Genomic DNA, 13,198 nt, shown 5'->3' with positions numbered 1-13,198 from the left:
CAATCAAAATCCTGCTTTTTTTACTTTCAACTTTATTAATTCACTAGTCTCCCTACTGAGGCAAATAGTGGGGGAAACTACTTGGCTAGATAGTGAGAACAAATGTCCCTGATGCAGCACACAGTTTGTACACAAAACAGGATTATAAAGCTAAAATTGAACGCCCAACTGCAGCAACTCAGTCAAACCAGAAACAAACAAACAAACTCCTGTGAGACAACCACAGAGATCAGTAGCTGGAGAGCTGGAGCTCAGAAAGCTGAGAGTAAATAAAGTAAGAATTAAGTCCTCCAAAGTTCATGGTCTCCAGTGCTTCACTCAGCCAATAAACAACAGCCTAACCTATGTGAGTTGTGGCATAAAGTGAATCTGACAGAGATAGTTAAAGCAACACAAAAGTGATTGCTGTCGGTGCGGTAACTTCACTGGTCACAAGCCACAGGTACGTAGATACATTTGCAGGTCATCAGCGTGAAAACAGGAAATAATACATTTCCCGAAAAGCTGTGGGATTCACCCTTTTCCTTCAGTCTCACCTGCAGTTCAAATTTGTGAAGATTTCAAGGTCCTTCTTGGTGCTGAGGTTTTTGCTGTATTCATAAAAGGATGTATGCGTGTTTCTGATAATGATGACGTAATATGCCGTAGAGGCCACAGTCAGAAAGAGCACTTTAAGCTCAAAGCTCATCCGAAGGAAAACTCCACAGGCAATGAGTGATAGGATGCAGCAGTAGACAGAGTACTGAGGGACAGAAAAGGGGATAAAATGGAATTAGACTTGTAGCAAATCTAAATAATGTCCTAAATCAAATTTATAAGCAGCATGCAAACAAGTAAAACACTACACTCTTTTTTACTGTTAGGAGAACTACAATTAATACATACTACTTTACACTAAAATGTAATACTGCTATTTATACACCATCGTGTCTGGGATTAAATCTATCACTCACGGGAAGGCAAGAGTAGTCGTCTTTATCTGCCTGGTCAAAGCACTGCAGGGAGTGGAAAAACAAATAAACAACTGACAAGCAACGACCTGACAACATGCTTTGAAGCTTGGCATGACATTTATGAACAGCACAGCTAGAAATACCAGAGTACTAAATGGATCTGTCTTAGCCTTCAACATGTGAGCAGAGTCTCACCAGGTTGAACACAGCCATGATAATGATGACCGCTGTGGTGATGGTTGCCAGAGGGAGGCGCACAAACGGCCGTTTAACCACTGCCTCTGACACAGCTGGCAGCCACTGGCAACCTGACAGCTTCTCCGGAAACAGGCGCTGCAGTGAAGTGAGGAGAAAAAAAGACAAAATGCAATCAAACAGGTACGAGCAACGTGACTTTTTTACAGTCAGCTATCTGCAGACAGCATGCACGAGTGATTCACAGCTAGCTCTTTCAAGGAAAGGAATCTGTCCGAGTTGAAAGCCAAAAAACTGCATGTCCAGAACAGAATGTCAGATGTCATCTGCAGAGTCAGAAGGGCGTCTATAGTAAGCTGTAGCCCAGTGAATGCAGGAGATAGTTTTCATGCCATGTTTCCATTCTCAGATCATCTAATTCTGGCACAGTGTGCACAAAAACACAAGTCCTTTTCACTCATGCTTTTATTACTTGTGCCAATAGGGTGGGTGGGGGCTGGTGGCAGGGTAACTAAAGGGTACTAAAATCAATTCTTGCGTTTCTGTAATGGTTGATCCACCAGTATGTGCAAGGTCTTTAATCAAAATAATATTTTTAATGCCAATATACAATTACCGCTATTCATGATTTTTCAAATTTATAAGATAAAAAAAAGACAGGGGAAAAAAAGGGAAAACACATTATTTTTTGGTTCAGATGCCAATTTTGAAATTGTTACTTCAATGATTGTTACGCTTGATTAATTTCTGACTTCTAAGAGAAGTCCAGTGTGCCGAATTTAGGTATAGAAGCATGAATTCAGTTTGACATTTGCCTAATACATTGTTTCATTTTCATTTTTTTAAACATATTTTTAAAATCTTTGTGTTTTCTTGTTTGTTTGTTTTTCTAATTAATTAATTAAGCACTGCATTTGCACTGGACTTGAATTTAGGAGTGATCCACGCAGGAATTTTGTATTATATCTTGACAAGTTAAGAAATGTGAAAAGTTGTGACATTTTTGTCCCATCCCCTTGGTATTTTCTTAAAAACGCTGCGAATATAAAACATTAAAAATAGAAATTTGATTTGATTTGATTATATTTATGTACTTACTGGATAATTAAACTTTTTTTTTTTTTTACAAAGTAATAACAATAATAATTATCTTTATCATCATCATCATCATCATCATCATCATGTGTTGAAAAAAAGTCTATAAAGAATTTAACATTAAACTTCTACTTCCCATGCACAAGGAAATTAAATTGAATGTCTTCAGCAAACCACCTGTGTGTTAAGAATATGCAATATTAAAATGTGTTTCTAGATAAACGAGAAACTATTTATCACTGATGCTTGACCAGCATCCAGCTTGGCTTTAGATGTTACTGTAAAGATGCATGAAAGAGTTGTTGTGTCATTAAGGCTTTTTCTCCTGGTTTCTACAAACGGGGCCTGAAAAGAATCTTGTACCAAATCACTCAAATAACCAGATACTGAATGTGAATCAATGGACAAACCTGTAAGTGACCTGCGTAACAGATCGCCAGGACCAGGAGCAGCACACAAAACAGCCCTCCAAATAACACCGCCAGTCTCTGTTGCCTTAGGAAGACACGAATGAAAAAACAAAATAACATCAATCTCCAGCTCATCTTCTAAATATAAAAACGTCTTCGTCGTGCGCTTTAAAACCTTTTTCAAATGCTCAAAAAACTGTTCCTCCGAGTTTGTACTCATGAGAAGAACAGATATTCAAATATCCGAAAAACTAAAAACATACTCACTTCCTTGCAACAAACATCTGAATGATGAAGATACAGAGGAAGATGAAGGTGGCACAGCTGGCGTAGTGTTTGAACATCGGCAAATCCAGGGCTCGATACTAAGAAAGGCGGAAGACACTTATTATGTTTCTTTTTCAGTATTAAAATGACTAAAATGTAAAAGTATGATGAAGCAGTCATTTATATTGAACATTAAATCTCACCAACCTGTTTTGCCAGATCTTTCTTCAGAAACCACAGAGCTAAGCCGCTCTCTTCAAACTTGTACCACTGCCTGCAACACATGAAGGGAGGTAAGTGGGCATGGAAGAAGAAAAGCAGGGAATGAAGTCTCCTTCTATGAGATTTACATTTCAGGTGCTCTGTATTGTGACTGTTTTTAAGGTGAACACTGGGCACATGCTGCACTGCTCTGTGTTGGATCACACCTGATGCAACAACTTGATGCAACGGCAAAGAAAAAAAATCTCAAAACATGAAAAAACACTGAGGTCATAATTTCTGTTCATTATAAACAAATAATTTTACTGAACACCACAGATCATTATGGGGGCTCTTAACTTAATCTGCATGTTTTAACCTCTAAGATTAACAAAGACATTGCACACAGCTTTAAGTGGAGTTCAGTGAAATGGCAAATAAATGCTACAACATTAATAGTTATCTCTTAAGTATTAAGTGCTCACTTATCATTAAGGCTCCAATTCAAAGGAGGGCAGAACAATTCTTATACAATTTTCTTTATTTCTTTGTGTGCTGAACAGAGAAGGCAAATTAAATTTGCTCTTAAATCTACTTAGATAACCTTTTGTATCCTCATGGTTGTGCATATACAAAAACATCTCTGATAACAAAAAAAAAAAAATACACATAATTATAAATTACAGTAGAAAACACACACACACAAAAAAAACTGTATCACCTTTTTTGTTTTGCTCTTATTATTATTATTATTTTTAAATTGGTGCATCATTTCCATTCAGTTTCATGAAATGAAATCATTGCGCAACAGCTGGAACGATATGCATGTTTTAGCTGCAGCCTCCGATTTCAGAGAAGCTTTATTTTTAATCTGTAATATCTGAAGCTGTAAAGCAGCAACTTCACTAATTATCTAAAACATCTGCACAGTCAGTCAAGGTCTAAAAGTTCAGTCACAGTTAGATTACTAATGTGACATTTCGAATAACAGTTAAATCATTGTCTGTAATCTATTGCTCCATCAGATCCATGCATGCACTTTTAATGTACCAGAGTATAAATTCAGTGACAAAATGTTTCTCTTACGGTCACCATGAGCTTTTTGTTTTGTGCAAATATTTTTGTCACAGACCAGTTAAGCAAAACTGTGGTATCTATACCACAAAAGCACAAACCAAATGAGCCAAACGCGAACAAATTTGTCATCTGTGCTCACTTCTGATCAGCACCTGACATGAGAGGATGCAGGTAAACCAACACAGGGCCTCAGCTGCTGCTGGTTTCAAGTAAAAGCTTGTGACACAGGCTGGTGTCAGATCGCTGAATTTTAAATTGGGTTAATGGATTTTAATATTTTGTTGGTTGTATCAACAACCAGCATTACCAACAACCAAGCAATAGTAGCTGAATAAAAATAAACTGCAACATCTTGGCATATAGAAACGGTCACACAGCCGATCCAGAATTTCAGGGAAACAACAGAGTAAACAATTAGTCAGGCTTATCATCAAGGATCAAGATGTAACCTCAATCAGAAACAATTCAGCAGAGGATTTCCTCCACTGTGCAATTCCTTTAAACCTGTTAAATACAACACATTACAATATTTTATCAAATATGCTACAAATATTGCATAAATTGTGATTCGACCGAAATCGACCTACTTGTTGCTGAGCTCGTCTATGGTAATGGTCATCTCATTGTGCAGCTCCTCATCAAACCGAGTCTTCTGGGATTTCCTGGACCAGAAAACAGAGACAATAAGGAAGTGGCATGCAGACAAACGCAGAGACATGTAGAGTGACTGGAACAGATGCTGGAAAACCAGATCAAGCATGTGGGTCACTCTGGTCCAGTGTAGCTGTGGTTGGAGGCCACTTGGTTAATGCCATTCTGAGCATTAGTGAGAAAAGGGAAACGTAGGTTGTGCCTGCAAGAGTGTTACTGTACGAAAAGGGAGTGTGCCGGTAATGCTGCAGAGATCTGTGTGTTAGATGATCTCAGTGGGATTTGGTTGGTGTGTTTCTGTCGTGCTCCTGCTCGGAAACCCCCTGCTACATCAGGAAGGAAACATTCACACAGATGCAGAAACCCTGATTACCACACAAGCCCCAGTAGGTGATCAGCGTTAATAGGATCATGTCAGTCCACTAACAAAGGTTAGGGGCTTCCGAGATCGCATGTTGCCCTGTTACAAAGAGGCAGCAGTTAGAAAAGGTCAGAAAATACGTATTACACCACTGCACGGGTTAGTGTTAGAACAGCAAGGTTCTCTGCTAAGACAGTAGTTCTCAACCTGGAGGTCTAGTTTTTAACATTTCATTGCTTTTAATTATTACATTCAAACTTAGAGTAATCATCTTTTAAAAATTATTATAAAAATGCATATAAAATATTTGAAGGGGACCTATTCTGCTCACTTCCGGGTCCAAATTTTTACTCTTACACTCGAGTTGCTGTGCATGAGTTCAAAACATTTTTTAATTATCTTATATTGGGACTTGATGCCACCCCTCAGGTTATTCTCTGTTTGGTACACACCGTTTTACGTTCCTACCATCTCCAGCCGTCTTTCTTTCGATTGGTGGCCCCTCATAAACAGAAGGCTTGAATGGCAGGTGGGTGAAGCTTCTATGCTTGTACTCACAACTGTCAAGTATTCTAACTGAATTATACACTCAAGATTTTGAAAAACTTGCACACTTAATTATGAAACTGAGTAACAAATCAACGCTGCTGGCTTCTCTCCCAAGTGGCACAGAATGTATGATATCAGATATGTCACATATGTCATTTCCAGTACAACAAGAAAGACACAGAGAGAGCACAAATGGTTACGATTTAGCCTACTGTTACTACTGAACATAAGTGGGTGAGCTGAGCAAAAGAAGAAAAAAAACCCAATATAATTGTTAAATAATTCTTATTTTGTTCCTCGTGTTTGAAGTTTAGTCATACGGAATTTTAAAGGCTGTTTTTATATGTGTAAATAACATACATGAGTAAAAAGTGACAGCTTTAATAAAAAAATATATATAAAAACACATAATAGGTCCCCTTTAAAACTTTTCTTTCGTTATCTGCATAAAGCGAACTGATTGCAGGGGACTGGGAAAACAAAACAAAACATGGCAAGTGCATAATTTAAAGTAAAACTCAGCTCGCTGTAGTCTGCATTTACGCAAGCGCACGTGAGGCATTTGTTGGGGAGAATAAGCTGAAAGGCTGAGAACTACTGCACTGAAAGGACTGAGGACCTTGCGGGCCGTGAAGGCTCCACTCACTTAGGGTTGCCGAGCGGCGGGGCGGGTAAGGAGAATGCCTCTTCTAGAGACTCATCAAAGCTGTCGGGGTCCAACAGTAAAACACAAATATACATCGATCACAACAGAGCAGCGCAGAGCCAAAAAAAAAAACAAAACAAAAACAAACCACAGGATTTATAATCATTTTAAGATAAAAATTGAGCGTAGTGCAATAACAACTGTCAGTTTTAATCAGAGATCGGTATAATCTACCATGTTGTGTCATTAAAACCGTGTAGATCATTTCACTGTGACAGCCTCAGCCTTATTGGACTGTGAATACATGAATGAAATTGACAGTTTCCGCGATACAGCAAACCTACACACTCTCAGGAAGGAATGCTTGTGCACTTGGATCACACTTATCTCTTCTAATCACATTACTTCAGCCCACACTGTTTTGTGTAGGCGTGTCCTGCCCACTGATCAGTAGCTTTGCTGTTTTGATTCTGCCTTCACCAGATGGGGAGAGAGAATTAACCATTAAAAGCTATGACCACAATATATTGGTTATGCATTATTTAAAGCTAGTGGAAGGGCTACTCATATTGCTCAGAACTCCTACCCCTCTGCAGGAATAACTACCACTGCAGCACAGCTTTAAAAAAAATAAAAATCTATTTGTTAGTCAAATCGAATCCTCGAGCACTACTTTTGCTTCCATGAAACAGAATCATTGTGAGTCTCAGAAATATTAAATCTGTACCAATCAACAAACACTAATCGTGTAGTTACGCTTGCAAGAGCTGTGACCTAATCAGAGCGCTATAAACGTTTATACTCGCTTTTGAAGCACACTTAACGCACTGCAGTTTTCTCCTAAATAATAAGTGTTGGTGCTGAGAAAAAAGGGGAAGCTCCCCAAAAAACTGCTTCACCACGCTAACAGGAGATGATGGCAGTTGTAGTCAAAGCTGGCATGAACTTTGGTGTTAGCAAAGCACCATAAACATTTGTACTCATGCTTGACACAATGGAGTTTTCTCCTAAATGATAAAAAACATTCAGCAATTTCTCGCTACTGATTTCCAAGATGGAAACTCTACACTTCAAGACTGATGTATTCTTGAAATTCTTGTAGAGACCAACCTGCCTTCAGACTGACTGTGCATCAGAGCAAAAACTGGTAACAAAGAGTGCAAGACAGGGCAAAAAATAAAAACAACACCATTTGCAAGCATTAATTAGATCATTTTTGGCAAGGCATGACAACAGTGAGCATAAACTGCCCGTCAGACATCTGTGTTACATATTAAGTGACCTACTAATGCTACTACATCTGCTATTTACAACACCGTTCCAAAAGAGCCGTGATGCTTTGTAAAATATATGTAAAAAGAGAATGCAGTCATTTACAGATCTCAGTTTATCCACAATAAGAACGAAATCCCAAAGTAATCATATCATGTGTCCAAACTGAGAAGGTGTTCCATCTTAGGAAAAATATTAGCTCATTTTGAATGTGATGGCAGTAACACGAATCAAAACTGTTTGGATGGGGCAACAAAAGGCTAAAAAAGTAACTGGTACATTTTGCAAGCAATTAGGTTCATTGACAACAGGTCAGTAACATGATTGGGTATAAAAATAGCATCTTAAACAGGGGATGTTTCTCAGAGGTAAAGATGGGCAATTTCAGAATAACCTAAAATTGTGAAATGCTGACTGTCAAATAATTTACAGTGCATAATATCATAAAAGTATGCCAAGAATTGGGAGAAATCTCTGTGCGCAAGGCACAAGGCTGAAAATCAATATTAGATGTCTTAGGACTTCAGGGCTGCTGAGCAGCTAGAATAACAAACAAGAATGGTACCATATTCCTCTTCCAAAAGCCCAGCACACACAGAAGAACATATTCAGCACGCTGCTTGTACACTCACCGCAAGTTACTCTAGAGGATAACAAGCTAGATGCTATTTGGTGTTTTAGATATCATCTAAAATGACTCTGAAATCTCAGATCTTTCAGAAATGCATACATTTTGGGTATTATGTTAATCTCCATAAGTATAGCTGAATATAGTCATTGATGTAACATCTGCAAGATGTTAAACTATAATATGCTTCTAACTGCTTCAATATAGTCTTACATAATACAGTATTAATAAAGACATTGCAAAGACTTCAGGGTTTATGGACTGATAAGAATGTCCTGGCTGGAAAATTTGCTGGCCAGAAACTCTTTTCTTTTAAGGCAGTTGTCATAATGATGCTACTGAGTAGGTTGGTTGTAAAAGCCAGCGTGCATATGTGTGAAAAAGCTTTTTGTCGATGTCAACTTTCATGTTGTGTTTGAGTCATGTGTGAATTAATTTTGTAGCTACTGGAGCAGCTGAAGATTTGTCTTACCTCTCAGGGTTCTTGGAGCTCGGTCGCAAAGGAATATCCTGAAAAAGATGAGGATAATACTGTAGTTATATAGCATTTTGGTTTGGAAATGTTCTCACAAGACAATGATTCCTTAGTTTTGATGAAAGACATGTAAAATCAATTTTTAAATCTCTTGATTTCTTAAAGCTTTTTAAAAAATTCAATGCTTTGAAAGTAAAAATAAGCTTTTCTGACTTCTGATATGTTTGATTTCCTTTACTTATCACATTCAGAAATAACATTAAAATCCCCTTCTGCTAAATCACGTAATACACACTCATTGCCTTTGCTGCATGCTGACCAAGCATGTATGTGTGCATGGTCAACCTCACGATAATCCCATTCTAAGCCACAAAGAAAACAACAACTTTATTCTCTTTCATTGTCATCTTGATAATAATGTAAATAAACCATGGTGTACAATCCAGCGACCTTACCTTGAAACGTGGTTTGCCATTGACAATCGTGTCTGGTGTGAAGCCGTCTCGGTTCTGCAGGTGGGCGAAAGGTTTGACAGCCCCCCAGGATTCAAGGTAGCGGGTCATACGCACAGATGCTCGCATCTTCAGACCATCATTCACCCGAGGTTTGGGGGGCTTTTGGTTGTTCTGGGAGGACTTAAGATGTAGATGACTTAAGACTTAAGATGTAGATGAACATGCAAAGATTTGATAGTGAATATCATGTACTAATAGCTCAAAGAATCCATCCCATTGGCTCAAAAAGAGATGAAAATTGCAATAAAAAATACATTTATGCAGTATTCTTTATAGTGACAAATCTGACCTAAGATGAGACAGCAAGGAGAAAAAAGGAAAAACGTTTGCTGAGGTTGTGAGAAACAAACACCCAAAAGTATAGTGGGAAGGGGAAAAAAGATTTAAAATATCAACACATATTGTTCTTTGACATATGGCAAGCAACATCCAATTTTAAAAAACCCCACAGTGTGCAAAATACAAAGTGAAATATATAAAAATGATTTACAAGATTAACATGATTGTTTTATTAGTAAAATTCAAAATCCTAACAGCAGTTATCTGTATGAGGAGACATTTGAAATGCTAAAGATTTCTCTCCATCCTTCACAAACTGTCTTTTTTAGGAATATGGACTTAAAGCTTACCCGTGGATCAATGACTAGGTAGGTCTGGACGTTGAGCTCTTTTAAGTAGGTGTCCCTGAGGTGACCGTTTCCTTCTTCTACTTCATACGCCTTGTTTAGGTGCTTCAGAGTCGCCTCTGTTATGTGGACACGTCTGGTCAAATGTAAAAAATAAATAAATGAATCTGGTAACTTCAACTTTAAGAGTCGATATTAAATGTGAAACAAGAAAAGGTAAAAAGGGTAGTGCTCCTTACCCTGGAAGGCCTCCTGACTCCATATGATTGGCTAGAGTGACATCATGTGACCATACATCAAACTGCCACTTACGAAGTCCAATCACACCACAGAGCACGTTGCCCGAGTGAACCCCAACTCTCATGTTGATATCCACTCCTGTGGCCTCTCGTACCTGCCTGAAGGAGTTTTGCAGAAATACAAAAACTTGTTTTCATTCTTTAATATTATTTCTATATTTTCAGTAATTCCAAACACAATAACACTGCAAGGATGTATGTGTGTGTGTGTCTCAGTGCATCTCTACCATACGTTTCTGTGTTTTAATCTGTATGGTAAAAATGTTCCCCTTAGATCTTCCACGCAGTTTAATATACCTTCCACTGACACTCTTCATAAATAATTAATGCATAAATCCTGGTTATTTAAACATTACACAATCTATCTTGAAAATAACTGTACATTAAAAACAGCTAAAAGTGACTGTTATAAGAAAAACTTACTTGATGGCTTCACACATGTCCAGACCCATTTTGACACAGTTCTTTGCATGTTTAGGCAGTGACACCGGCAGCCCAGACACACAGTAGTAGCAATCTCCGAGGATCTTGATTCTCATGCATTCGTTTTCCTTTAAAGAATGAGAAAAACGGATAAGTCATTCACAAAATAAATAAATCAATCAATCAATGTGCCACTTTGCACAAAACAGCTTTGCCTATTAGGGCTTAAGTGCCTCAGTCAGACCTTAATTAGTGAGCGTTTCCTTTTTCAGCTGTCAGACCCTGATTTTCTGAGATGAAGATTATTTCACTATAGTGCCAACAGTGCTTTAAGAGGCAAATACTGAAGTGCAAGTTGAATATAAATGGGCCCAGAAATGCCCCTGTGGTCAAGCTTATACTGGAGAAAGCACAAAAACAACATATTTCAGAACATAAAACAGCCATTTGTACTGGAAATGTGGAGTATGGTATAGCCAAACACTATTATGAGGTTAAACATGGCTCCCCTAGCATCTTCATTTAATTGGTCTTGAGCATGTAACTCTTCCTGCCAGAGGGGGCGATCTTTCTAAGCTTTGTCAGAGAGGAGTTCAATCTTAAACTTCCATTTGTGAACAAGCACCAATGCAAACAATGATATATACAAAGATACAGAATGTTTATGATGAAACTTGTAGCCTCAGTTGTAAACGCACTACTCTGTTTTAAGAATTATACTTACTGTTGCAAATTTTTAAGAGGGTGATATGAGATTAGAAAGTGATTTACTATGTGATTGTTTTAAGCCAATCATCTGACAGATTGCAGCATGTACAGCAGCTTTCCCCACCCTTTTTTGCGCCACTGACCGGTTTATGTCCGACAATATTTTCACGGCCTTTAAGGTGTCGCGGATAAATACAACAAAATAAAACCAGTACCAGTACCAAAAAAAGAAGATTTATTCATAACAAACGGGAAAAGACCCAGGGAAACTGAGTTAATGATTAAAAGTAGTAAAAAAAATAATAACTCTAAAAACCAATAAAAACCCTGAAAACCATAAATTTCACACCCGAGCCTCAACTCTCGCGGCCCGGCACCAAGAGACTCACGGACCGGTACTGGTCCGTGGCCTGGGGGTCGGGGACCGCTGATGTACAGTATATGATCTCTATTTTGTTTCCACAAGGCTGAAATGTTAGCATGTTTGCTAGCATGGCTAAATAAATTGGTGTGTTTGAGATTTGTCAACAATGGAAGTTTTGTGTTTGTGCAACCTTTGGGCATTCGACACTTGGATATAAAAGCTATTTTTATTTAATGTCTTAACTCACCTTGGCAATTTGGTCAAACTTGCCAAACAGTTCATTGAGCATAATGACCAGCTCCTTGGGAGAACAGTCACTGGCCAGTCGGGTGAAACCGACAATGTCTGCATACAGAATGCTGAAAGATATTAAGTGAACGAACATTTAACACAGAAATATTCACATGTAATGAAAGAATACCCATTCAACATGTGCAACAAGCATTTATCAAACAAAATAGGTTTTAGAGCTGGCAAAGTTTACATGCATACATGCTTCTGACTTTATCAATGACACATCTGATGTCAAACTTTTTTTTTTTTTTTTAATACTACAGTGGTCCTGACTGAATAACTCAAAATTCAAATTGTTTGGTGATGTTTTGATTGTAGAAACTACAAGAATCCCACTAATTAAGCCAGACCTTCTCAAAGGGTGGGGCCCCTCCATGGCAGGGAACATTTTTCTTGTAAAACAAAGGGGGGCCTAGCAAAAAAAGTTTGGGAACCACTGAATTAAGCCATCCTTTAAATTCTAAAAGAGGAGATTCCTAAAGAAAACCACCAGGCTTAGCTTACTTTGGGCCAAACCCATGTGATTGCGATTCACATGCCCAGGCTGATAAAAAGAACAAATACTGGCAGAACAACAAATCCTGTCTTTCATCATTGGCTTTCGTCACTCAACCAATTAACAATAGATGCTGACAAGGACTTCATGAAGGTTCTGTTAACAATCAACCAATGTGCAGTGGACTGGAGGATACTAATGGCCATAAAGCTCAAACAGTTTTAGTCCTTCAAATTTGGCCCCAAAACAGCAGCTTTTCTCAGCACAGCCCATTATGATCCATTGTGACCATTATGGGCTGTGCTGATCGGGATTGATCGGGCAAAAATATCTGTACTATCACCCATTAAAGGTAGAAACGCAAAATGATGACTCCGCGGGGGTCTAAGGTAGAAAACCAAAATGACTGCTCTCCGGGGGTCTAAGTGTTAAACTTCAGTAGACCTGATTTAAAGGCATGTTTGGTTCAAATGCTGAAACACAGACCAGGCATTATTAAAACTACCCATCAGCAAACCACAAAGGAACACTGATATCTTATCTGACCTATTAAAGACCCTGACACCACCAAAATAAAGACTAGAAGCTTGGCATGAATTCAAACAAAAAGAGAGCAATGGATTCATTGTCTTAACGTATCTGTATTCACACCAGCTAAGTGAATACAATCACCTGACCATATTAGAGGTTATG

General features: G+C 38.2%; 1 protein-coding gene across 2 annotated transcripts in view; it reads right to left on the bottom strand.

Moving 5' to 3' along the window:
- Nucleotides 1-13,198, bottom strand: part of adcy7 (adenylate cyclase 7) — a 62,834-nt gene that overhangs the window by 8,277 nt on the left and 41,359 nt on the right. Inside the window, exons 7-20 of one of the 2 annotated variants that reach the window (XM_085447756.1) lie at nt 11,963-12,074; nt 10,644-10,771; nt 10,161-10,319; nt 9,925-10,057; nt 9,236-9,415; nt 8,778-8,815; nt 6,406-6,465; nt 4,786-4,860; nt 3,128-3,194; nt 2,921-3,018; nt 2,654-2,738; nt 1,149-1,286; nt 954-995; nt 537-742 (exon numbers count right to left, since the gene is read on the bottom strand). In XM_085447756.1, the coding sequence (XP_085303882.1) occupies nt 537-742; nt 954-995; nt 1,149-1,286; nt 2,654-2,738; nt 2,921-3,018; nt 3,128-3,194; nt 4,786-4,860; nt 6,406-6,465; nt 8,778-8,815; nt 9,236-9,415; nt 9,925-10,057; nt 10,161-10,319; nt 10,644-10,771; nt 11,963-12,074 (1,521 nt within the window). The remainder of the gene's footprint in view (nt 1-536; nt 743-953; nt 996-1,148; nt 1,287-2,653; nt 2,739-2,920; nt 3,019-3,127; nt 3,195-4,785; nt 4,861-6,405; nt 6,466-8,777; nt 8,816-9,235; nt 9,416-9,924; nt 10,058-10,160; nt 10,320-10,643; nt 10,772-11,962; nt 12,075-13,198) is intronic. The other variant, XM_085447835.1, reaches the window with a different exon arrangement.

This window comes from Copadichromis virginalis, linkage group LG1, assembly GCF_057382275.1.
Source record: "Copadichromis virginalis isolate Kocher_CV1m ecotype Utaka linkage group LG1, C_Virginalis_male_GT1.1, whole genome shotgun sequence".
Taxonomy (NCBI): Eukaryota; Metazoa; Chordata; class Actinopteri; order Cichliformes; family Cichlidae; genus Copadichromis; species Copadichromis virginalis.
Note: the sequence above shows the minus strand (reverse complement) of the source record. Positions and strands in the feature narration are given on the sequence as shown.